Source organism: Gracilinanus agilis, chromosome X (genome assembly GCF_016433145.1).
Source record: "Gracilinanus agilis isolate LMUSP501 chromosome X, AgileGrace, whole genome shotgun sequence".
In the NCBI taxonomy this organism is placed as follows: domain Eukaryota; kingdom Metazoa; phylum Chordata; class Mammalia; order Didelphimorphia; family Didelphidae; genus Gracilinanus; species Gracilinanus agilis.
This window is the reverse complement of record NC_058136.1, coordinates 53982584-54006028: the sequence shown is the minus strand read 5'-3', so window position 1 is coordinate 54006028 and position 23445 is coordinate 53982584. Positions and strand designations below refer to the sequence as shown.

At 41.1% G+C, this 23445-nt stretch overlaps 1 protein-coding gene across 1 annotated transcript in view; it reads right to left on the bottom strand.

Moving 5' to 3' along the window:
• Window positions 1–798: 798 nt before the first annotated feature.
• CSTF2 (cleavage stimulation factor subunit 2) overlaps window positions 799–23445 on the bottom strand; it is a 75681-nt gene continuing 53034 nt past the window's right edge. The window contains exons 2-14 of the mRNA XM_044682833.1: window positions 22791–22869; window positions 22385–22554; window positions 18192–18328; window positions 17624–17743; window positions 17405–17524; window positions 16346–16463; window positions 15386–15448; window positions 13023–13164; window positions 12224–12396; window positions 11175–11431; window positions 2380–2475; window positions 1209–1334; window positions 799–1075 (exon numbers count right to left, since the gene is read on the bottom strand). Coding sequence (XP_044538768.1) covers window positions 1212–1334; window positions 2380–2475; window positions 11175–11431; window positions 12224–12396; window positions 13023–13164; window positions 15386–15448; window positions 16346–16463; window positions 17405–17524; window positions 17624–17743; window positions 18192–18328; window positions 22385–22554; window positions 22791–22869 — 1598 coding nt within the window. The 3' untranslated portion in view covers window positions 799–1075; window positions 1209–1211. The remainder of the gene's footprint in view (window positions 1076–1208; window positions 1335–2379; window positions 2476–11174; window positions 11432–12223; window positions 12397–13022; window positions 13165–15385; window positions 15449–16345; window positions 16464–17404; window positions 17525–17623; window positions 17744–18191; window positions 18329–22384; window positions 22555–22790; window positions 22870–23445) is intronic.

Sequence of the window (23445 nt, the reverse complement as noted above, 5' to 3'; positions counted from 1 at the left end):
AAAGAACTCATTTCTCAAAAACATGGAGGTGTGAGTTAAATATGTAAGAATCTCCAATTGATAAATGGTCAAAGGATATGAACAGATAGCTCAAGACAATTATAGCTCTCTATGGTCATGCAAAAAAAAAAAAAAAAAAAGCTCTAAATTACTATTAACAAGAGAAATGCAAATGAAAACAACTCTGAGGTACCACCCCATACCTATCAGATTGGCTAGTAGTACAGAAAAGGCCAATGACAAAGCTTAAGAGGGAATATGGGAAAGTTGAAACACTAATTTCCTGTTTGGGGATTTGTGAATTGATTGAATTCGAACCATTTTGGAGAGCAATTTTATACCCAAAGGGTATCAGAACATATATACCCTTCGACCCAGCAATACCATTACTAGATTTGTATCCCAGAGATTAAAAACAAAAAGGGGAAGGACCTACATGTACAAAAATATTCAGAGCAGCTCTTTGGGGGAGTGGGGAGGGGGATGACACAAAGAATTGGAAAGTAAGGGGATCTTCATCAACTGGGAATGGCTGAGTAATTTATAGTATATGATTGTAATGGAAAGATTTACATAAACAGAAGCAGAGTGAAATAAGCAGAACCAGGAGAACACAATAAGTAACTATGAACAACAGCTATTCTCAGCAATAAAATGATCCCAAACTATCCCAAAGGCCTCATGATAAAAAATGCCATCTGCTTTCAGAAAAAAGAACTGATAAGAGTCTGAATCCAGACCAAACTTTTTTCACTTTTTTTTTTTGAGTTTCCTTCCACAAAAAGATCAACGGGGAAGTGTCTTACATGACTGTACATGTAAAATCTATATAAGATTGCTTATCGTATCAACAGGGGTGGGGATTAGAGGGAGAGAATTTGAGACTCAACATTCTTTGAAAAATGTTGGAAACTTATATGTAATTGGAAAAAAATTTAATTTAATAAATAAGAAAATATACTGGTTCCTATGATATGCAGTCACTTTATTGAAATGCTCCAGGTATTAGCACATCCAGGGTGATTAACTCAGAACCTACACAGGATCACTTCTCTTCCTGGGGACTGGACTGGCTCTAAAGAAGCAGAATAGAGATGAAGAGAAACAAAGAAAGATCCTCAGGCTGAGCTTTCTGGGTGAGGATAGAAGCAGCCTGAGCAGAATACTCCAGCCCGCTGCCCTCCCCAGCTGGGTATCCATTTGCTCACCATTCAAGGGGCACCAGTAGATTTCTGTATCTGTTCCTTTAAAATCAGGATACTCTGCCGTTGCTCAGGAGGCAGCATAGCAATTTGGTCTGCGGTCAGTTGGAGCACTTGCATAATCAAAGCAGCCTGTGAATGGAAAGCAAGACAATTACAGAACTGTAAGAAGGGCAGCTAAGCAAATCCCCATTGCCACTGAGCTGGCCGTAGGGGAAGAGGACATCAAGGGGGGGGGGGGGGGGGGGGAAGAGCCACTTTAGACAAAGGAAACAGCAGGCAATTAGAAGGTGGTGGGGAAAAGGCAGACAGAGAAGGCTGCATGCGAATCAAAACACACTCAGGTCATGGCCTGGAGGAGCCCAAAGGTCCCATGGCTTATTTTAGGAGCCTGCAGGCTGGAGAGGTCTTCCACCGCCAGGCCCAGAAGCAGCCAAGTATGGTGGAAACCTGAACTTGGACTCAGGCAGACCCAAGTTCAAATTTCACCCCAGTCACTTCCCCTCTCTGAACATACATGTCCTCATTTGTAAAATATAGGTAATAATAGCAGTGATCTCATAGGGCAGTGGTATCTAAGGAAAGAATATCTGTAAACCACCATATGCAAACCATATTTGCTATCGTTATTCCTATCACACATGAGCTTCCCACAATGATCTAATAGAAAAGCAGAAATAATAATAATTGCTAGCATTTAGAGTACTTTAAGGGTTATCAATTACTTTGCAAACACTATTTCGTTTGGTCCTCACAACCACCTTAGGAGGGAGCTGCTATTATTAACTCCATTTCAGAGCTGAGGAAACTCAATTAGGTGACTTGCCCAGGGTAACAAAGCTAGGAGAGATCTGAGAAGGATTCAAACTTGGATCTTTCCCAAACCAAGTCTAACACGTTATCCATAGTAACACCTAGCTGCCTCATCAGCAGGAACTCAACTACAATTTTTATAGAGTGAAGGATGGAAGGGAACGTAGGCAGCAGCTCTCCAGTTCTTTCCACCTTCTACAAAAGAGTCATTATTGGTAGACCAACCCAAGAGCAGACTATATAAACCTCATACGGTTTCCAGGCCCAGGCCCATGGGCACCACTACTGAATGGACACAGAAAATCCCCCATACAAGGATACTGCTCACACTGCAGCCTCATTCTGTAGAGAGAATAAAGATTACCTTTTCATGATCCTGCGGAGTAACTTGGTTCTGTCCAGGACTAAATCCCCCAGGCTGACCGCCACCCTGCAGACCAGATCCCTGCATGCCCGGGACCTGGATATCCAAAAAGGGAAGGACACAAAGAATCACAAATAACAAGGAATTAAAATCAGTGTCTAGAAGAAATAAGTATAGGTGGGGCCCACTAAAATGCTCTTGGTAGAGCTGTGAATTAGTTCAACCACTCAAGAGAACAAAATGGAATTATGACCTTCAAAATACCTAAATATCCATACCCCTTGGCTGAAGAGATCCACGCCACCTCTGGTCACATGCCCTAAGAAGGGTTTGCCCTAACCCCAAGATCAAAGGAAGAAAGAAAGGTCCTGTATATATATCCTAATAATCAGAGCAGCACTCTCTGGGGTAGCCAAAAAAGGTAAACAAAGCAAAATACTCATCAAATAGGAGAATGGCTTCAATAAATGAATTATCATAGAAAAACATTGTAAGAAATAACATATTGGAGAAAATCGGAGAAACTCTGTTGTAGTCAAGGAAGTAGAAGCAGAAACAATGACAACCTAAAGAGAAAAATCCCCAAAGAAAGTTGCATAATTATGACGACTATGGTTGTCCCTGGAGAAGCCATGAGAAAATATACCTCTCGGATTACGGGAGTGTGTTTATTTGTAAAAAAAGTAGTTAACACCTGTTGTAGACACTGGAAGTAAAGAGTGAGTGAGAAAAAGGCAAGGCAGACCGACAGGGCATGATTTGTAGTAAAAGTAATAACTAACACCTGTCATGGGAGCTAGAAAAAGAGACAGAGTCAGAGGGAAACATGGTAAGGCCTGCTATGGAGGCTGCAAAATTACCCAGATTAACAGAAGAAATAGAACACTTAAATAAATCCAGTATAAAAAAGAAACGGAACAAGCATAAATGCTTTCTTTAGGAAAAAGAACCTGAGAACCAGATGGATCTACAAGAGAATCCTACCAAGCATTTAAAGAACAATGAATTCCAACATTATAGAAACTGCTAGAAAAAAATGCTAGTGCTACCAAATTCTCTCTGTAACATAAACAGGGTTTTAATATCTAAACCAGAAAAACTCTAGACCAATTTCCGTAATGAATATTGAAGCAAAAATTTTAAATAAAATGCTAGCAAGGAGACTGCAGCAATATGCCACAAAGATCCTTCATTATGATATCCAGGTTCAGTATTATACCAGGAATGCAGGGTTGGTTCAACATGAGGAAAACTATCAACATAATTAACCATATCAATGGAAATCACAGGATTATCTCAAGAGATGCAGAAAAAAACCTCCACCCATTCCTATTAAAAATGCCAGAAAACACAGGAAATAAATGGAAGCTTTCTTAAAAATTCGAATGTACAACAACGACCAATATGGAAGTGTGTTTTGCATGACAATAAAAAAATGCAAGCAAAAAACCCCCCAAACCATATGTATTTAAAACCCCATTATTTGTAATGGGGATACACTAGGCCACTTTTGAGTAAGATCAAGGGGGGGAAGCGAGGATGTCCATTATCACCATAACTACAGCAGTAAGACCACAAAAGCAATGGAAGGAATAAGCACAGGCCATGACAACGGTCTACTCAGGGTGTGTTTTGTAGGAAAATTAGTGCCACCTGTCATAGAAGGTAAGCCAGATGACAAAGACAAGATAGATGAGACCTATTCTTTAGGAAATGTGGTAACACCTGTGATGAGAGCTAGAACTGATGAAAGCCAGCCAGCCAGCCAGGATAAGTAGCAATACCAGCCAAGGAGGCTTTTTAAAAAAGGGGAAAAAAACCAAAACCAAGAACTACAAGGCTCTGGCTCCCCCTAGGGCTGAGTCCAAAATAAGAGCTTTTAATTTTTTTTTTTAACCAAAGGCCCTACACCTAGCCTTCCCAGAAAAGATAGCCTCAGATAATTTTTCATTAGCAAATCTAAACAATAGTTGTACCCTGCAAAAAGACAGAACAAGGTCCAATAACGCCTCATTGGTCTGAAAGTCCAAGTTCTGGTCACTCCCACATCTCAAACCCCAGAAACTGAGCCCCTGAAATACTTATGCCATGAAAGGGGGCTCCCACTCAGGGCAACCTGTTTGGATGGACAACTGGCAAGTTCAGTCATCACTGCCTGCTTCCAGGCAACAACTTTCAATTGACAAGACTATTGGGTTGCTCCTTTGCATCCATCCCTCAAATCCTAATGTGAAAACTGTGATAATGAGATTAAAACTACCTGGCCCATTCTCAAATCTAATCACCAAAAGTGGACACGACTCCACTTAACTCACAAGTTGGGAGGTCTACAACCCACCATTGCCTAGCCCTTCTCTTCTGCCTTGGGACCATCACTTAGTATTTTGATTCTAAAACAGAAGGTAAGGGATTTTTTTTTAAAGGGGGGTGGGGAGAAAATGCACTTGAGGGAAGCAGCTGAGTAGCACAGTGGATAAAACACCAGGCCTGGTGTGTGCTAGAGTGAATGACGAATCAGAATTGACTGACTGCCTCCTGGGTAATCCTAAGAAAAGCATCTGTTGTGATTGGACACATAAACTAAGAGGAAGGCAAGGAAGTGATGCAAAAGAAGCCCCTTTAAAAGAGAGTTCAGCAAGTTCAACTCTACTCTTCTTTTCATGACTTGGACCTGGAGGAGCTCTGGCTGGGACCCTGGGACCTTGGTGAGACTGTTCTTAAATCTTTCCTTTAGAACTACATGTGGTGAGTGAAGAAGGCTGACTGACTACCTTAACTTCCCAGGAGGTACTAGCCTCAGAGAGGCTCCCTTGATTGGGAGAAGCTCTAGTGGCTAAACCCCTTGTTAATTGACTTTTGGGCTCTCCAGCTGGGCTTCTGGAGCCCTGCCGGAGTAAAGCCCAGACTTGAATACAAATCTAGTTCTTTAAGCTAGATCTCTGACTCTACCCTCTTCTCATCTCTCTACTTCCATTCTCTCCTGTATTTTGTAAATAAATTACTAAAATCATTTTAGGAATTGGTATTTATTCTGTTCCTTGTCGACCACACATTTAAATATCAATATCCAACCAAATAACCTCTTTTCCCCCTTACAAAATCCACTGGGAACTGAGTATTAGCTCATACCCTGGGGCTTACTAATTGCAGTGGACTTCACTTAGTCCCAAAATTTAAATTCTGCTCTAAGCTTTTGCTCATTTTTCATTTTATTTTTATCTATTTTTAAGATTTTGAGCTTCAAAGCATTCACCAGAAAAGAGAAACCAAGTGGTCACTAGGAATTCTCCACAGCCTAATAGCAAAAGAAGGGCACAAATACAATTATGAATATTGTACTACCTCTGCTGCAGGTTTAAACTTCCTTCTTCAGGAACTTCATTAATAGAGCTGCTAAAGTCCAATTGGACATGTTATCGAGCTTGGGGAAGGTGGTGGTGGTGGTGGTGGGGGGATTCTTTTTCTGCAGAGGGTTATCTACCCAGATTGCCGGGACAGGGAGGGGAGAGAATCAAGGGCAGATGACTACAGATGTAGAGAGCAATTGTTAACTTATGGGAAAAAGCATGTTCAACTTATCTGATCATCCCATTAAAAAACAGGCAACATTTGATAGAAGGGGTCCTTCTGCTCCAGGTTCTCGTTCATGAACAGAGTTTGAGAAAGGGCAGAAGCAGATAATAATGAGATGGTAGGGTGAGAAGGAAGGAGGGAACAAAAAGACACCAGAAAGGGAGTAAAAGGTATGAAGAGGGAAACTTGTGTTGCAGATGGGCACCTTCCCTGTAACAAAGCTGTAAGAGAACTGCCTAGAATCCTGGGAGATTCAGTGTCTTGCCTAGGGTAGCAAGAACCTTGAACTCAGGTCTCTTCAGCCCAATGGGAATGGCTAAATACCATGTGGTAGAAATTCAATGGAATACTAGAGCAATTAAGATGGACCACAAAGATCTTTATGAAATGGGTGCAACCTGATGATGATCAAAAGAGGAAAAGTAAAGGAGAGCCAATGAGCATAAACTCCCACTGGGGACTTGGAGGGAAGAGCTAAACAAGTTTGAAGTTAGCACCAGCCCACAGCATGGGGCCCTTTCAAGCCTGCACTGCTGTGGTGAAGCCCTCGACCCAGGGAAAAATAGCTCCCAATGCTAATCCCAGCAAGCCGGCAGTAGAGGAGACAGAATCAGCAGCTTTAAGAATTCCCAGGCCACAGGCAAAAAAAGCCTGGGAAAGGGGGGCAAACAGCAAAAGAAACACTTAAACCTCAAAAATTTCTATGGGGAAAAACAGCAAAACACAGAACTAACAGGGAATGGTGAGATCTGAGCAACCACATGCAAAACTTAAAACAAAAACAAAAAATAGGAATTGGTTTCAAGCTCTGAAAGAATTAAAAAAAGAAATCAAATCAAAAACAAAAATCAAATAAGGCAGGTCAAAGAAAAATGGGAAAAAGAAATGAAAGTCATGCAAAAAGAATATAACAGCTTAAAATAAGAATTGGTCAACAGGAAAAATAGGCACAAAAATCCAATGAAGAAAAAGAGTGCCATGAAAACTAGAATGGACCAAATGGAAAAAAAGAGAATCCAAAGGTCATAGAAGAAATTTAGTCTTTAAAAATTAGAATTGGGCAAATAGAAGCTAATGCGGGTTAAAAACCAGAATCCTAACATATGTTGTTTATAAGAAACACAGTTGAGGCAGGTAGACATACACAGAGGCTGGAGCAGAATCTATGAAGCTTCAACTGATATCTTGATAAAAGGTAGAATAGACAATGAAGAAATATCAATACTTAACATAGATGCACCAAATGGCATAGCTTCCAGATTTTTAAAAGAGAAACTAAAGGAGCTAAAGGAGGAAATAGTAAAACTATACTAGTGGGGAACCTCAACCTCCCCCTAGCAGAACTACATAAATCTAAACAAAAAATAATAAGGGTGCATGGAGAAGCAAATTTAAAAATTAAATTAGAAACTAAATAATCTAATTCTTCAAAACTGGCAGATCAAAAAACAAATCATAGAAACAACTACTGATTTCACCGAAGAGAATGACAATAATGAAATTATTTTGATATATCAAAATATAGGGAATATAAGCCAAAACAGTACTCAGGAAAATTTATATCCCTGAGCACTTATATTAATAAAATAGAGAAAAAGCAGATCAATGAATTGGACATGCAAAAAAACCAGATAAAGAACAAATTAAAAATCTTCAGAAAAAGACTAAGTTAGAAATCCTAAAAAATAAAAAAAACAAAAACAAAAAAATCAAAGGTGAAATTAATAAAATTGAAAGTAAAAGAACTACTGAACTAATAAACAAGACAAAGAGCTGGTTCTATGAAAAAACAAATAAAATAGATAAAAATATTGGTTAATTTTATTTAAAAAAAAAAGAAGGGAATCAAATTACCAGAATTAAAAATGAAAAGGAAATTAAAGCAATTATTAGGAGCGATTTCACCCAATTTTCTGACAATAAATCTGATAATTTAGGTGAAATGGATGAATATTTACAAAAATACAAATTGCCTAGATTAACAAAAAAGGAAACAGAATACTTAAATAATCCTATCAGAAAAAGAAATTGAACAAGCTATCAATGAAAAAGTCCCCAAGGCTGGATGGATTCACAAGTGAATTCTATCAAACATTTAAAGAACAACGAATCCCAATACTATACAAATTATTTGACAAAATAAGCAAAGAAGGAATCTTACCAAATTCTTTTTATGACACAAATATAGTATGGATTCCAAAGGCAGGTAGACCAAAAACAGAGAAAGAAAACTACAGACCAATCTCTTTAATAAACATGAATGCAAAAATCTTAAATAAAATACTAGCAAAAAAGACCTCAGTAAGATCATCACAAGGGTTATCCACTATGACCAGGTGGGATTTATACTAGGAATGCAAGGATGGTTTAATATTAGGAAAACCATCAGCATAATTGACCATATCAATAATCAAACTAACAGAAATCACAAGATTATCAATAGATGCAAAAAAGCCTTTGACAAGATAAAACACCCATTCCTATTGAAAATACTAGGAAGCAGAGGAATAAAAGGACCGTTCCTTAAAATAGTAAATAGTAATTTAAAACCACCATCAAGTATCATCTGCAATGGGGATAAGTTGGGGATAAGTTTCCCAATAAGATCAGGAGTGAAGCAAGGATGCCCATTATCACCTCTATTATTTAGTATTGTACTAGAAATGCTAGCTTTAGCAAATACAGAAGAAAAAGAAACTGAGGAATTAAAGTAGACAAAGAAGCTAAACTATCACCATTTATGGATACGAGAATCCTAGAAAATCAACTAAAAAAACTAGTTTAAATAATTAATAATTTCAGTAAAATTGCAGGATACAAAACAAAACCCACATAAATCAGGAGCATTTCTATACACTTCCAACAAAACTGAACAGCAAGAGTTAGAAAGAGAAAACTCCATTTAAAATCACTCTAGATCAGTGATGGGCAAACTACAGCTGTGGGCCAGATGTGGCCCCCTGAAATGTTAGATGTGGCCAAGAGACATTATTCCTAATATGACGAATACAACGAGTAGGATACAATACAATGAAACTTGGAAAGAGTTGCCTTAGAAACAGACTGACAGATGAGCATTTCCTTCCCTCTGGCCCCCTCTTTAAAAAGTTTGCCCATCACTGCTGAAGACACTATAAAATATTTGAGAATCTATTTGTCAAGACAAACATAGGAATCATACAAACACAATTACAAAGCACTTTTCACAAAATAAAATTAGATCTAAACAATTAGAAAAACATTAATTGCACATGGGTAGGCCAAGATAATATAATAAAAATGACAATCCTACCTAAATTAATTTACTTATTCAGTGCCATACCTAGCAAACTACCAAAAAACTATTTTATTGAACTAGAAAAAACAACAATAAAACTCATCTGGAAGAACAAAAGGTCAAGAATATTGAAGGAACTAATGAAAAATAATGTGAAGGATGGTGGTCTAGCAGTGCCAGCTCTTAAACTGTACTATAAAGCAGTGATCATCAAAATAATCTGGTCCTGGCTAAGAAAAATAGAAGGGTAGATAGAACAATGGAAAAGATTAGGGGTAAATGACCTCAACAATATAGTTTGATAAACCCAAAGATCCCAGGTATTGGGATAAGAACTCAATATTTGACAAAAATTGCTGAGAAAACTGGAAAACGGTATGGCAAAAATTGGGTTTGGACACCCTATACCAAGATAAGGTCAAAATGGGCATATGATTTAAACATAAAGAGTGATATTGTAAGTAAATTAGGGGAATGTAGAATAGTTTACCTATCAAAACTATGGAGAAGGGAAGAATTTATGATCAAACAAGAGATGGAGAACATCACAAGATGTAAAATGAATAATTTTGATTATAGTAAATTAAAAAGGTTTTGTGCAAACAAAACCAATGTAACCAAGTTTAGAGGAGAAACAATAAACTGGGAAAAATTTTTTATAACAAATTTCCCCATAAAGGTCTAATTTCTCAAATTTATAATTAAGTCAAATTAATAAGAATCCAAGTCATCCCTCAATTGACAAATGGTCAAAAGATATGGACAAGCAATTTTCAGATGAAGAAACCAAAGCTATCAATAATCAAATGAAAAAAATTTTCTAAATCCCTCTTGATCAGAGAAATGCAAATTAAAACAATTCTGAGGTAGCATCTCACACCTCTCAGATTGGCCAATATGAAAGTAAAGGAAAATGATAAATGTTGGAGGGAATGTGGCAAAATTGGGACACTAATGCATTGCTGGTGGAGTTGTGAAATGATTCAAACATTCTGGAGGCCAATTTGGAATTATGCCCAAAGGGCTATAAAAGAATGCATACCCTCTAATCCAGAAATACCACTACTAGTTCTGTATCCCAAAGAAATTTTTTTAAAAAAGGGAAGGACCTGTTTGTACAAAAATATTCAGTTGCACTTTTTGTGGTGGCAAAGAATCAGAAACTAAAGGGATGTTCATTAATTGGGAAATGGCTAAATTAAATGTGGTATATAATGGTGATGAAATACTATTGTGCTGTAAGGAATATTGAACAGGATGATTTCAGAAAGAGCTAAAAAGACCTACATGAATTGATGCAGAGGGAAATGAGCAGAACCAGGAGAACATTGTACATAGTAATTGAAATATTGTGGGATGATCAAATGTGATTTAACAGCAACACAATGATCCAGGACAATTCTGAGAGACTTAGGATAAAGAATACTATCCATCTCTAGAGAAAGAACTGTTGGAGTATAAATGTAGATGAAAACACATGATTTATCACTTGTTTATTTTGGTAGTTTGGGGTTTTGGCTTTATATAATTATTCACTTAAAAATGAATAATATGGAAATGTTTTGTGTAACAGTACATGTATAACCCAAATTGAATTGCTTATCAACTCTGGGAGGGAGACAACACAAATCATATAACTTTGGAAAACTTATGTGGAAATTTGTTATTAAAATAAAATAAAAATTAAAACATAAAAAAAAAATCAAATAAAATCCAGGTCTTGGCCCTGAATACAATAGCCATAGCGGCCCAGATGGGAAACATCAGTCTCCAGGACACAACTGTAGTGGTCAAAAATGAACAGCATAAAACACGCCTGAATTTGAATCTTATTCACCATGCCTCCCATTCCTAAGAACTTGAGACAAAGCAAGGAAGAAATGACCAACCAGCCCTGTCTAGAATACTCAGTGATGATTAAGAGAGGATGTGAGGATATACATACCTGCCTGGGTCCCTGAGGGCCACCGGCTCCCATGTTGATTGGTCCAGGTCCCTGGAGTCCCCCGGGCATTGGGCCTCTGGGGCCAGGGCCTCTTGCTTCCATTCCTCTTGCATCCATGCCTCTAGCTTCCATTGCTCTTGACTCTAAGCTGCGGGCCTCCATCCCCCTGGCTTCCATTGCTCTAGCATCCATGCCTCTAGCCTCCATTGCTCTGGCTTCCATTGCTCTGGCATCCATCCCTCGGGGGTCTCTTCCACCTGTGGTTAAGGAGAACCATCACTAGCAAGTGGAAGACAAGCATTTGCTTGTGACATACCACTTGGACAAAATGAACACTGAGAAAATGAACCAAATTCAAGCATTTAATTCAACTTAAAGTTGGACTCCAATTTCTTGTCCACTGAACAAGTCACATACTCCTAGCCAATTACTCTATTTCATCTTCATTTCTTTTAAGAACTGTCTGATGGTTGCGCCCCAGTCCCCCACAACAAAACCACCCAATATATTGGCCTGACCTAACAACGAATGCCTGCTTTGCTACATTCACATGCCTGATGTTTGTCAGTCTTCTGAGAAGAAGGTGCATTTTACTATCAGCCCTCTGGACTCAAGATTGCTGCATCCACATTTCTTTCCTACTATATGAGGCTTTTTTCCCTCCCATTTTCTTTTAAAAACAAAAACCTGGGGGCAGCTGGGTAGCTCAGTGAATTGAGAGTCAGGCCTAGAGATGGGAGGTCCTGGGTTCAAAGCTGGCCTCAGACAGTTCCCAGCTGGGTGACCCTGGGCAAGTCACTTGACCCCCATTGCCCACCCTTACCACTCTTCCACCAAGGAGCCAATACACAGAAGTTAAGGGGTTTAAAAAAATAAAAACAAAAACCCACGTTTAAACCTAACTTGAATACAAATATTAGAAGGGTTGCTAATCCGTTTCCCCAATGAACTGTGACCACTACAAAGAAGTTACATCAAAACTCTTGACTCTTGGCTCACAAGTTACAGCAAGGAATGTAGCTGGCTCCATGTAATGGGTTTCCCCTTACCTCTGCCATCCATGGGTGGACCCCTCTGATCTAGCATAGGTCCTCTGGGTTCTCCCATGAGAGGCCGGGGCTCTCCCAGTGGTCCTCCCCTCATCTCATGTGGAGGACCACGGCTGTCATGGCCAGGGACGTGGTGCATGGGAGGACCCTGATGGGGTGGCCCCAGGTAACCTCTGTAGACAGAAAAAAGGGAAAGGCAAAAAAGGAGTCATCCAGGAAAGGGTGAAGAAGCAAGAGACTAAAAATAAACCTGACACCAAAGCTTAACTCTATATACCCGCGGGAGGAAGATCATTGTTGCTGGACAACTAAATATACCCTTAGTGGTGCTATTCAATAATTTATGTATTGCTAGAATTACCACAGAAAAACAGCCACAAATGGCCACCTGATGAACATTGTCCCACTCAACAGGACACTCATGTTCTCAAATGGTAGCATGATTCTCCAATGGGGAGCTACGTCAAATCGTATGTAGTAACATGCTATTTTGTTACACATATGCAGATATATGTTGTCTAGACCACATAATGCTATGCATCTCACACCACCCTGTCCAAATGCTTGACCTTCCACCGTTGGGCACTTATGGAAGATTGCTGAGGAAACAATAGCCACAGTTAGCCCAGGCTGATGTGCCCTTCTGCAATCTGCAGTTCTGTTCCACGATGCACTTAGTCTCGGACAGCATCTGAGCATATGGCACTTTTTTGGCATGATTGATAGGGAAAGTCTTTGCCCCAAGCGAGGGGGCACGAGTTAAGTTATAGCTCGTCCTTCTCGGTTTGTGCTTGCTTACCTGGGTTCTACTTCTCCAGTGACTGAGAGCAAAGTCCCTCCACGTGGGTCATTTGGAGCATCTCCTAAAAGACCTCGGGGAGGTGGGCCGCCAGCAGGCATAGGTCCACGTTGCATAGGGGCCCTGGGGTCTGGCATTGGCACTGCCATGGAAATAAATGGGGAATTACCAAAGTGCAAAACCAAGTAAGGACACTCAGAGTAATGACTCTATGCAACAGAGTCAACACAACTCAGATACCCTCGAGCTCAGCAAAATACCTCATCCCAAAAGGATACTTCTGAAATTCAAGACCAGAAAGCAGGGAATGAACAGAGCCCATGCAACATCAGCAGTGCAAATGGAATTGCCAGCTGTGCTCTCTGCCCTTGTTGGGAGGAATGGAACTCCTGTGTTTTGCTCACAAAGGGAGCTCACAACTTGGCATACATGAACACTGCTGTGTTTCCAAGGACCTTAGCCAGGGAAAGCCTGCTTGCCATCCTACAGACCGCTGTTATTCCTTCCAAGCCTCCTGCCACCAAGAGGAAGAAGTACTGCCTCCAATAAAGGTCTAGCTCAGGCCAAAGTATTGCCCTTTGGGGCTCTCCTCTTTTCAGGCCCCACCCTGAATATCACAAGCACAGGAAACCTGCAGTTACCATGGGTACCTTGAACTCGCTCAATTGGTGTAGGCCCGGCAGGTCCCACGGGCGAGTGCTGTAGGCTCCCTGGGTGAGCAGTAAGTTAGAGAGAAGGAAAAAGAGCAGAGGCATGAATGGCTTACACACGCACCTCCAACACCCACACCCACAGACCCAGAACTGCAGATTTGCACACATGCTCACCAATGCTCAAAACCACTCCTAGTTCAGTTGTTTGCCCTGGGCTGCCAAATCTCCTTGGGCTGTGTTAGTTTCTTTGTGTGTCTGAAACCACAGTTCTACTTTGGGAAGATGGGATTCCCAGAGGTCTGTGACCAAGGCATCAAAAAGAAACAAATCAAACCTGTTGCCCAAATTTGACTAAGGAAGCAACACTAGCCCCCTTCAATCGTTATTTCTGCTACAATCTATTTTCTTCCTAAAAATGTTGTTTGAGCTAGAAAGTGAACAGTCATCATCCAATAATATGGCCGCATGCTCACAAGCAAAACACGGCAGGTGTGGAAGGCAGGCAGGGCAGATTGTGAAAAGGCTGCAAAGCACATGGGGTGGCACAAGCAGAAGCAGCCAACATGATGATGTTGGTTACTGAGTCTCAGAAGAAGAAAAAAAGCACTTGAGAGAATGAGATCATCTTTGGAGAGGATGATGAGCCATGCCCACATCCATCCATACCCATATGTCAACAGCACAACTGCAAAAAGCACCAGGAACACAGACAGGTGGGAGAAGCCAGGGAGACGCCAAGCTCTCAGGACTTCTCACTGTCTCCTCCTTTCACCATCACACACACGCACAAGAAACAACAATCCTAGGACAGGTCAAAACACGGAAAGGCAAGAGGGAGCCTGACTTCTTGCTCCCTCTACCGGCATGCAAGAAGAACCGCTATCAAGAACCCCCAAGAGCATAAGGTTTAGAATCCCATGGGTCTTCCTTCTGTGGCTAGAAAGGTAGTATACTCCATCCCTACCCTTCCTACACTCAAAGCACATAAACCCTGAGGGAAAGGTCAAGACAAGTCTCGAAACTGTGTTTGGTTGCTGTCAGTCACCTGTGGAGTGAATTATTGGTTCTGTCATTTCAGGAACCTTCCCCAGTGCACCAATTTGAAATGAGAAGGAGGGCGGGATATTTTATCTTAAGGCCCTGCTTTGTCTGGGGGCCTTCCTTTCTGGACCTGTTGCTCTGAACCCCTTGAGGGGAGATTTGACTCCTCAGAGACTCAGTGAATGCTAGACATTTGAGGAATATTTTTGGAGAATAGCAGTTGAAGCTACCGTATCACTGGTCTCAATGAGAAGGGCAGAAGACCCTTCTCCTGGCTCTTATTGCAAATGAACCACATTTTCTTTGCTTTTAGTATCTGGCCACATGGAGACAGAAGACAGGAAGTCTGGGGTTGCTGTTGCTATTGTGACCAAGAGCCAATGCACAATGACGCCGACGATGCTGCCATCGTCATGGTACAATGTTGGCTTCATTGGCCTGTACTCCCCCCAACCGCTCTGAGCAGGGTTTTAAGCCACCATCCTTTTATGCACCCTGGCTCCATGCTGTAGGAGGGGGTGGGGGGAGAAGGAGAAAGAGAAAGGGAGAGAGAGAACATGCTAGCATGTACAAACCCATCAGAAAAAAGTGCTGCTAATTGCACTTTAAACTCTCATCACCGATGCCTGTACAAGTAATCCCTGTTAATCAGCAATCCAATCCACTTACCTTGGCCTCGATCTAGGGAGACAGGCCCACCGCCTGGCATTCCAACCTTGGACGGCATGCCACCTGGAAAACAAAGGCCAAGGAGATCCCAAGTTAGGACAACAAAAGGCCCCCAAATCACTTCTTCCTTCTATAGAATTGTAAGCCCACAAGAGGAAGTTCACAATCACTGGTCCTGCTCCTTCTCCCCCCCACCAAAGTGACTGCACCTGTGGATCAAACAATGGGGGCAGTTATCACTGAACAGACCACCATCTAGTCCACGTACACAGAATGAGCACCTTCTAAACCTTAGGAAACACATCAGTGGAGAGTTGCCACCTCTTCCCAAGGGGCTTCTCTCTTGGCATAGGAGGTCCTGGCAGATGGGTGTCTTTGACCTGTACAGCACTGCTTTTACCCAGTGCGTGTTCCTGCCACTCCATGGCTAGACACATGGGATAACTTAGCCTTAGGCTCTATGTGGTGTATCTGAGACAGTGAGCTGTGGCCAAACCATGTCATGAAAGGCAAATTACAGGGAAGTGGCCTTCACTTCTTTCCAACTTTAACCTCTCAATATCCTAAAGACAGAGTAAATACCCAAAGCACTCCAGTAAACCACAGGCAAGAGATCAGAACCCAAGAGTAAGAATGTAAGAGTCCTTTCCTCCTATCTCTACTAGGTTCAAAGCATTCACAATTACAATTTCAGCCTATATTTTTCAGAAAGAAAATAATGTAAAGCAATATATTTATTTTATTGAGTTACCCCAAAAGGGATCCCAAAGAGTCAAGATTGTCATGAATGAAAAAGAACAAACAACATCCATGATATGTCACATCTCTCTAGCACCCCAAGGTGTTACAAACACTTTTCAAGTATTATCTCACTGGATAACATGAATACAAAGAGGCTTAATTCTCTATGGACAGTATTAGAAGAGCCTGATACCATTAAGACTCCTAAGCACAGCTCACCTCCAGGTGCCAAAGGGCCAGGGCCAGGTCCGGCAGTAGGCATTGCTCCTGGTGCTGGAACGCCACCTGGCAAAGGTGGCTGCATCAGAGGAGGAGCTCCATTTACATGCATTCCACCCTGAACAAGAGAAGAAATCAGAGCCTGTGGCATGTCCCTGTGGGGATTTAACAAATACACTAGTTGATGACGACAACCCTAAATTCCCTTCAATCGATCACTCTAAACATCCCACCCAACATCTCTGTCTAGATGGTATGCCCTCCCACAGGGCAAAGGAACTATAGATACAGCACTCTTAAGTTCCTCAGAGGATGTGTGTGTGCGTACGTGCGTGCACATGTTTTTTTCTCTTGGATTACTGGGATACATTCGTCTTTTGACATCCCAATCAATCACGGGGGCTGTGGTGCCATCATATTGCTCTAATAGCTGACACTGATTGGGGGGCTGGGAAACCAAACAGAAATAAAGGTAAGATCCTGAGGCTCTCTTTAGAGAAACTCCTAAGCAGTGATGCTTTTAAGAAGGCAAAGCTTCTGAGTCCTGTCTATGGAGAGAATTGGGGGGGGGGGGGGTTCAGTTGAGATCAGTTTTGCAAGGGTGCTTCTCACACTGTGAGCTACTTATTCCAAGTTCTTCACGTAGAGAGGAAGGGAATGAACATTTAGGAAATGCCTACTATGTGCCAGGGACTGTGCTAAGCGCTTTCAAAATATGATCTCACTCGATCCTTTGAGGTCCACACAAAGCCAGAGAAGACAGGCTAAGTAAGAGAGCAGCTAGTGAGGAGAGAAGGCTTGGCTCTCTATCAAAGCCCCCAATTGCAATTCCACTATTCCACTATGAATCCCAAACTTGAAAAGTTATACATTGCTTCCCTCCCAAGGACTCAGTGAGACCATCAGAGAAGACATGCTTGCCACAACCTGAGAATTTCACTTGGGCAGCTTCATTTGTTTAACTTCCTTCTCACTTCCACCCCAGGCCTTCACTATACTCTCACCAAGGGGCCAATAACATTCTAAGACAGTCAGAAGAGCTCATGTGCAAACTCCTACCAAGGGCTGTGGTTGAGAGGCTGCAGCATTTGGCTGGTTCATTGGAGCACTAGGTCCTTGGCCGGGTGGCGGGTTACCTTGAATCAGAGATGGGATATTTGCTTGACGATGTAAAATTTTCTACAGGAAAGAGAGAAACACGTGTTGCAACTGGCCATATATGTAACAGGATAATCGGACAATCTGAGCCTTCCACCACAGGTGGCCAGCAGAACTTACCAGTGCAATCTCTGGATCTACAATTCGCATCACTACTTGTGCCTGCAGTAAAGCATAGGCTAGCTGGGGGTTTTGTAGCAGCATATTTCTTGCTTCTTGGGGACTGTTCTGTACACAAAGCTAAGGGAAGAAATACAGCCAATCAGGTCCCAAGGGGACAGTGTGAAATAATACAGTGAGAGCCTCGGCCCATGAACCTGAGAAGCCTTACCTGGAAGAAGCTTCCACGCTGCCAGCAGTAAACACCCCACTCAACTTGGGGCCTTCAAAGGCCTATTGCCACCCCCTCCCAGACACACAAACATGCTCAAGCACCCCTTCTAACAGATGGATCAGATCTTCTATGGGTCCCCCATAGCTCATGCACCAGGTCCTCTTGGTCTAGTAGAGCAAGAAGTACATGACTTCTCTGGTACAAGAGTATGCCAGAGAGGATGCCTGTGATACTAAACCTTGAAGGAATCAAACAAAGAGCAGCACTCTTGTCTGCAGCCACACCTCTACACCTTCTATTCACACCTGGGATTGCTCTTTCAATGCAACAGGTCTCATGTTATCAATTTCCTACCTTCATTTGTTTCATCAACTCAAACATCTGTTCCGGTGGCAGACTGGCAACTGCTCTGCTAATGGATTCTGGAGCATCCTCTGGACTGATGGGGTCTCCATAAGGAGATTCAATGATGGGGGCACCAGTGCCAAGGCCTAATCAGGACAAACACAACAAAAACAAAAACAAAACTCCAAGTCAAATTATTTCAAGTACAGAGCTGCTTGTTAATATTAGCATCTTGAAACTGTTATAAATTGAAAGTTTTATAAATCTTATACAAGCCACATCTGGACAACTATCTCCACAGTGTGGAATATCTTGGGTATGGGCGCCCCCTATCCTGTATCTGAGAGTGGAGACTATGGGAAGCAAATGCTCATCATCAAAGCATCTCAGTTTTTAAGAAGTTTTTAAAATTGCTAAAATTCTTTATCATGTTGACTGGGATTCCAGTAGCAATTGGCATGACATAGAAAAAGGAAAATGGTCATCTTTCAAGTGGGAGCTAAAGAGGCTGATCTGAGGTTAAAGCTTCAGAACTTAGATCTATGGACTCTAAAACACGACCAGGAAGCCATATAATCTATTCCTCTTTAGTGGGGGTTAAATGAAACCATACATTCTGTAATGTATAAAAGCCTATTTCCATTTCAGGCTTGTGCTTCTCAATATAGGTGGAGAAAAGTGTTTAAGAGATTTTTAAAAATTACATTTTCTTTTGTCTTCCCCCTCTCCCCACCAATTGTTGATTATATTTGAACTTAGATCCCCTCATCAGTCTGATACCTCTGTTCTGGCAGATTGAATGGTCGTTGCACTGATCACAGCGCTTATGTCTTTAAAAGTTGCTCATTTTTACAATGTATGAATTGTTTCTTCAGTTTGGCTTACTTTGAGTCTTCCTAGGTTACTCTGAAATTTGTCTTTTACATTTCTTTTTCTTTGGCAAACAGGGTTAAGTGATTTGAGAAGGCCATGTAGGTAGTTAAGTGTCTGGGCCTGGATTTGAACTCAGGAAGACTACAGGCCTAGCACTCTATCCACTGTGCCACTTAGCTGCGCATACCTCATTTCTTAAGGCAAAATAGTATTCAAAAGCATTCACATATTTTAATTTGCTCAGCTATTCCCAATTTATGAACAACCCTCTTCCCCACTCTTTCTAGTTCTTTGTCACTACAAAAAGAGTTGCTATAAATATCTGTGCACACATGGGCCCCTTCCTCTTTCTTTGATCTTTTTTGGGTATAGGGCTAGAGGTGGCATGACTGGATCAAATATAGGCAGCTTATTAACTTCTAGGCCAAGGGTCGGCAATGTATGGCTCTTTCTGCAGGAGCCATAAAGTCAATTTTTTTTTCAGGCGCTGTTACAGGAGTGCGCACTGTGAGCACTGTACGGCTCTCACAAAATTACATTTTTTTTAAATTTTTAATTTTTTTAAAAACCCTTAACTTCTGTGTATTGGCTCCTAGGTGGAAGAGTGGTAAGGGTGGGCAATGGGGGTCAAGTGACTTGCCCAGGGTCACACAGCTGGGAAGTGTCTGAGACCGGATTTGAACCTAGGGCCTCCCGTCTCTAGGCCTGACTCTCAATCTACTGAGCTACCCAGCTGCCCCCACGAAATTACATTTTAAAAAATGTGGCATTTATGGCTCTCATGGCCAAAAAGGTTGCCGACCCCTGTTCTAGGCTATACTTCCAAACTGCCTTCCAGAATGGCTGGACCAGTTCACAACTCTTAACAGTGTGCCAATATGCCTATTGTGCCATAGCCAATCCAATATTTGTCATTTTTTTTTTGGGGGGGGGGGAGGTGTCACCTTTTCTAATCTCATGGGAGGGAGATGGAACTTCAGGGTCCTTTTGTTTCAATTTCTTTAAATTATTATTATTAGTGATTTGGGGTATGACTGTAGATAACATGGATTTCTTCCCCAGAGAACTGACTATTCTTATTTTTTTCCTCTTTAAAACCCTTACCTTCTGTTTTAGAATCAATACCATGTATTGGTTCCAAAGCAAAAGAATGGTAAGGACTAGGCGATGGGGGTTAAGTGACTTGCCCAGGGCCTTACAGGTAGGAAGTACGTGAGGCCACATTTGAACCCAAGACCTTCCATCTCTAGGCCAGGCTCTCAATCTCAAACTGAGCCACCTAGCTGAACACCCCTGCCCCATTCATATTTTTTGACAACTGTCAATTAAAGAATAGAACCTATAAATAGAAGTTCCTATGTATTGAAATGGAAGCCTTCATAAAAAAAAAATTTACTGAAAAGATTTTCCTAATTGTTTCCCTTCTAATCTTAGCTGCATTGGATTTGTTTGTACAAATCCATTTCAATTTTAGGTTATCAAAATTGTGCATTTACTCTTCCATGATCTTTGATATCCCTTGTTTGGTTACTAAGTCATACTCTATTTTGATTTTGTTAGATAACTCACTCACAAAAATGAACAATATAGAAATATGCTTTACATGATAATACATGTATAACCCAGGTCAAATTGTCTGCCCCCATGGGGGGTGGGTGAAAGGAAGGTTCTAGAGAGGGAGATAAGTTTGATCATATAACTCAGGAAAACTTGTATGGAAATTTGACATATAATTAGTAATAAATACATAAATTTAAAACAAATAACCAAAGTCACACCCTATCCATAGATTTAAAGTGCAATTTCTTCCTTGCTCCTCAAATATATGATCTTGAATATCTAGATTCCTATACCAATTTAGAGTTTATATTGGTATATGGTATAAGGTGCTGGTCTATTAAATTCTGTCAGACAATAGTCCAGTTTTCTTAGTGGTTTTTGTTAAATGATAAGCCATTACTCCAGCAGCTGGGAACTTTGGATTTAAGAACTCTAGGCTACTGGGTTCATTTGCTTTGGTATATAATGCATGCAATATGTTGCAAAGAATTTTCTTTATTTAATACTAACTAGTTTTGATGATTATTGCTTTGAGACAGCTTGAGATCTGGTACATACAGTTAGGCTTCCTTCTCGCCTCTTCTTATTCATTACTTTCTTTGAGAATCTTGACCTTTTGTTTTTCTAAATGAATTTTATTATTATTTTCTTGGCAGCTCTATAAAGTAACCCTTTGGCAGATTGAGTGGTATAGCACCAAAGGAATTCAGTTGTAGTGTCAATTTTTATCCAATTGGTTTGGTCTGTCTGTGAGAAAGTAATAGTTCTCCAATTATTTAGATCTCCTATTTCCATAAAGAGTTTTGTAGTTGGGTTCACAAGTTCTTGTGGGTATTTTGCTAGGGAGACTGGCAAGTATTTTTCTATGTTCTGTAGTCAAATAACTTTTTCTATCTCTTCTTACTCAGTTTTATTGGTAGTATGTAGGAATGTCAACGATATACGTGGATTTATTTTATATCCTGCAATTCTGCTTAAGTCATTATTCCAATGAATTTTTAGTTGACCCTCCAGGGTTATGAATACCATAGTATCATCTGCAAAAAGGCATAATAATTGTTTTTTGCCTATGCTTTATTCTGTCTATTTCTCTTGTCTCATAGCTACAACTAGTATTTCTTAGCACTATGACTTTTTTCCTCTGAGGTTATATATGTAGTAAATAAAAACTGGCTGAGATTGAAATTCGTGAACTCCTAAGCAGCCATGACTTCAGTTGGCAGATTTTAACAAAATACTCAATAAATGGAAGTTGCTGATGGACAGTATTAAAACAAAACCCAAACTCTTTGCATTACTCTCCTTATCTCTGTTGATCTTGGTAAGGTGACATGGCCAGTTTTTACAAATCATTAAAAAGCTATAACCTCACATTAGGAGACAGGCTTCCCAAATCTTTTTAACTGCACCAAGACCATAGAATTCTTGAAGATGGTCATTTCTGAAAGGATGCCATTTAAATATCACATCATTCTAAACCTCTAATAATCACCAAGGTGGGTAGTAAGCATTGTTAAGCTTGGATAACAATCCTATCCCCCCTGCTCAAATACAAGCCTCCTGGTAAACGAAGGATTTCAAGGGAGACGAACCTTTAGGTTGTTAATTATTGAAGTTTTTTAATGTGTGAGATTTTAATGTTTTGTTGACAAAATCAGTGCTTTATCTTGCGGATACTGTGGGACTAAGAATTTTACCACAGTCCAGAAATGGGAATCTTTTGTATCCCCAAGCCCACTGCCCCACAAAATTGCTGTTACCAGACTCACTCTTTAGTTCCTCCTTGTTCTTCTCACTGGCAGCGTTGTCTACTCGAAGTGCCCTCCCACTGAACTCCCGGCCATTCAGGTTCCGCATAGCACTAAGGGCTGTTTCTTGGTCTTGGTATTCACAAAAACCATAACCTTTTGGTTTGCCTGTTTCTCGATCATATACCAGTCTGAATGAGAGAACCAAAGAATGGAGCACAACCGTTACATAGGGAACACCTTACAGGTCTCCTTTTCAATCTCTCCACTAGGATGAACCTTTATAATTCTGGCTCCTAAAGTCTTCTCCATTGAAATCTCATGCAGGGACTGGGACTTTGCTCAAATTCACTAAAAGAATGACTAGTAAAAATCTATTCCTAAAAGGTACCTGAAGAAACTTGGCGGAAGAATAAGGGAACCTTACCTGAAACTGACCACTGGTCCAACTTCAGAAAAGATGTCCTTTAACTGTTCTTCTGTAGCTTCATATGGAATGTTACCCACTAGGGAGAAAAAATAGGAAATTCTAGGCTTGCCAGCAAATAATTTCTGGGGAAAATTACCTGACTAGAAACTACAAGCCTATAGGCCAAGGCATCTCCAGAAATTAGGGACAAAACACCTGTTCCTAAGTCCCTTCCTTTCTCTGTCTATGCAGGGATTTCTAAATAAAGTTAGCCGGTAGAGGGAGCGCCGGACTCCTCGACTTCCTTCCCTGCTACTTGAACAAGTAAGCTTTGATTCTAAACTTTTCTTTGCCGCCCGTCTCATTCCCCACCACACAAAGTCTAGGCTTTGCCTGGAATTAGAGAATAACCCCCCAGGGACGGGAAAGCATATGCAGATTCAGGGGTTGGACCTCTTGGTGGTCTTAAAGGGCTCAACGAGGGGTGCCATCTATCCCACCTCTGTTCTCACACCGCGGCAGCCCGGGCTGTGAGTTTCCCAAGATGGGGGTGGGGGAGAGCAGTTGAGGAAAGCACAACCCTTCTCTTCCCCATCCACCCCAACACTGGGAAAATCGAAGGCTGCCGTCACCACTGCCGTTGCGCCGCCGCCGCCGCCACCGCCGCCGCCGC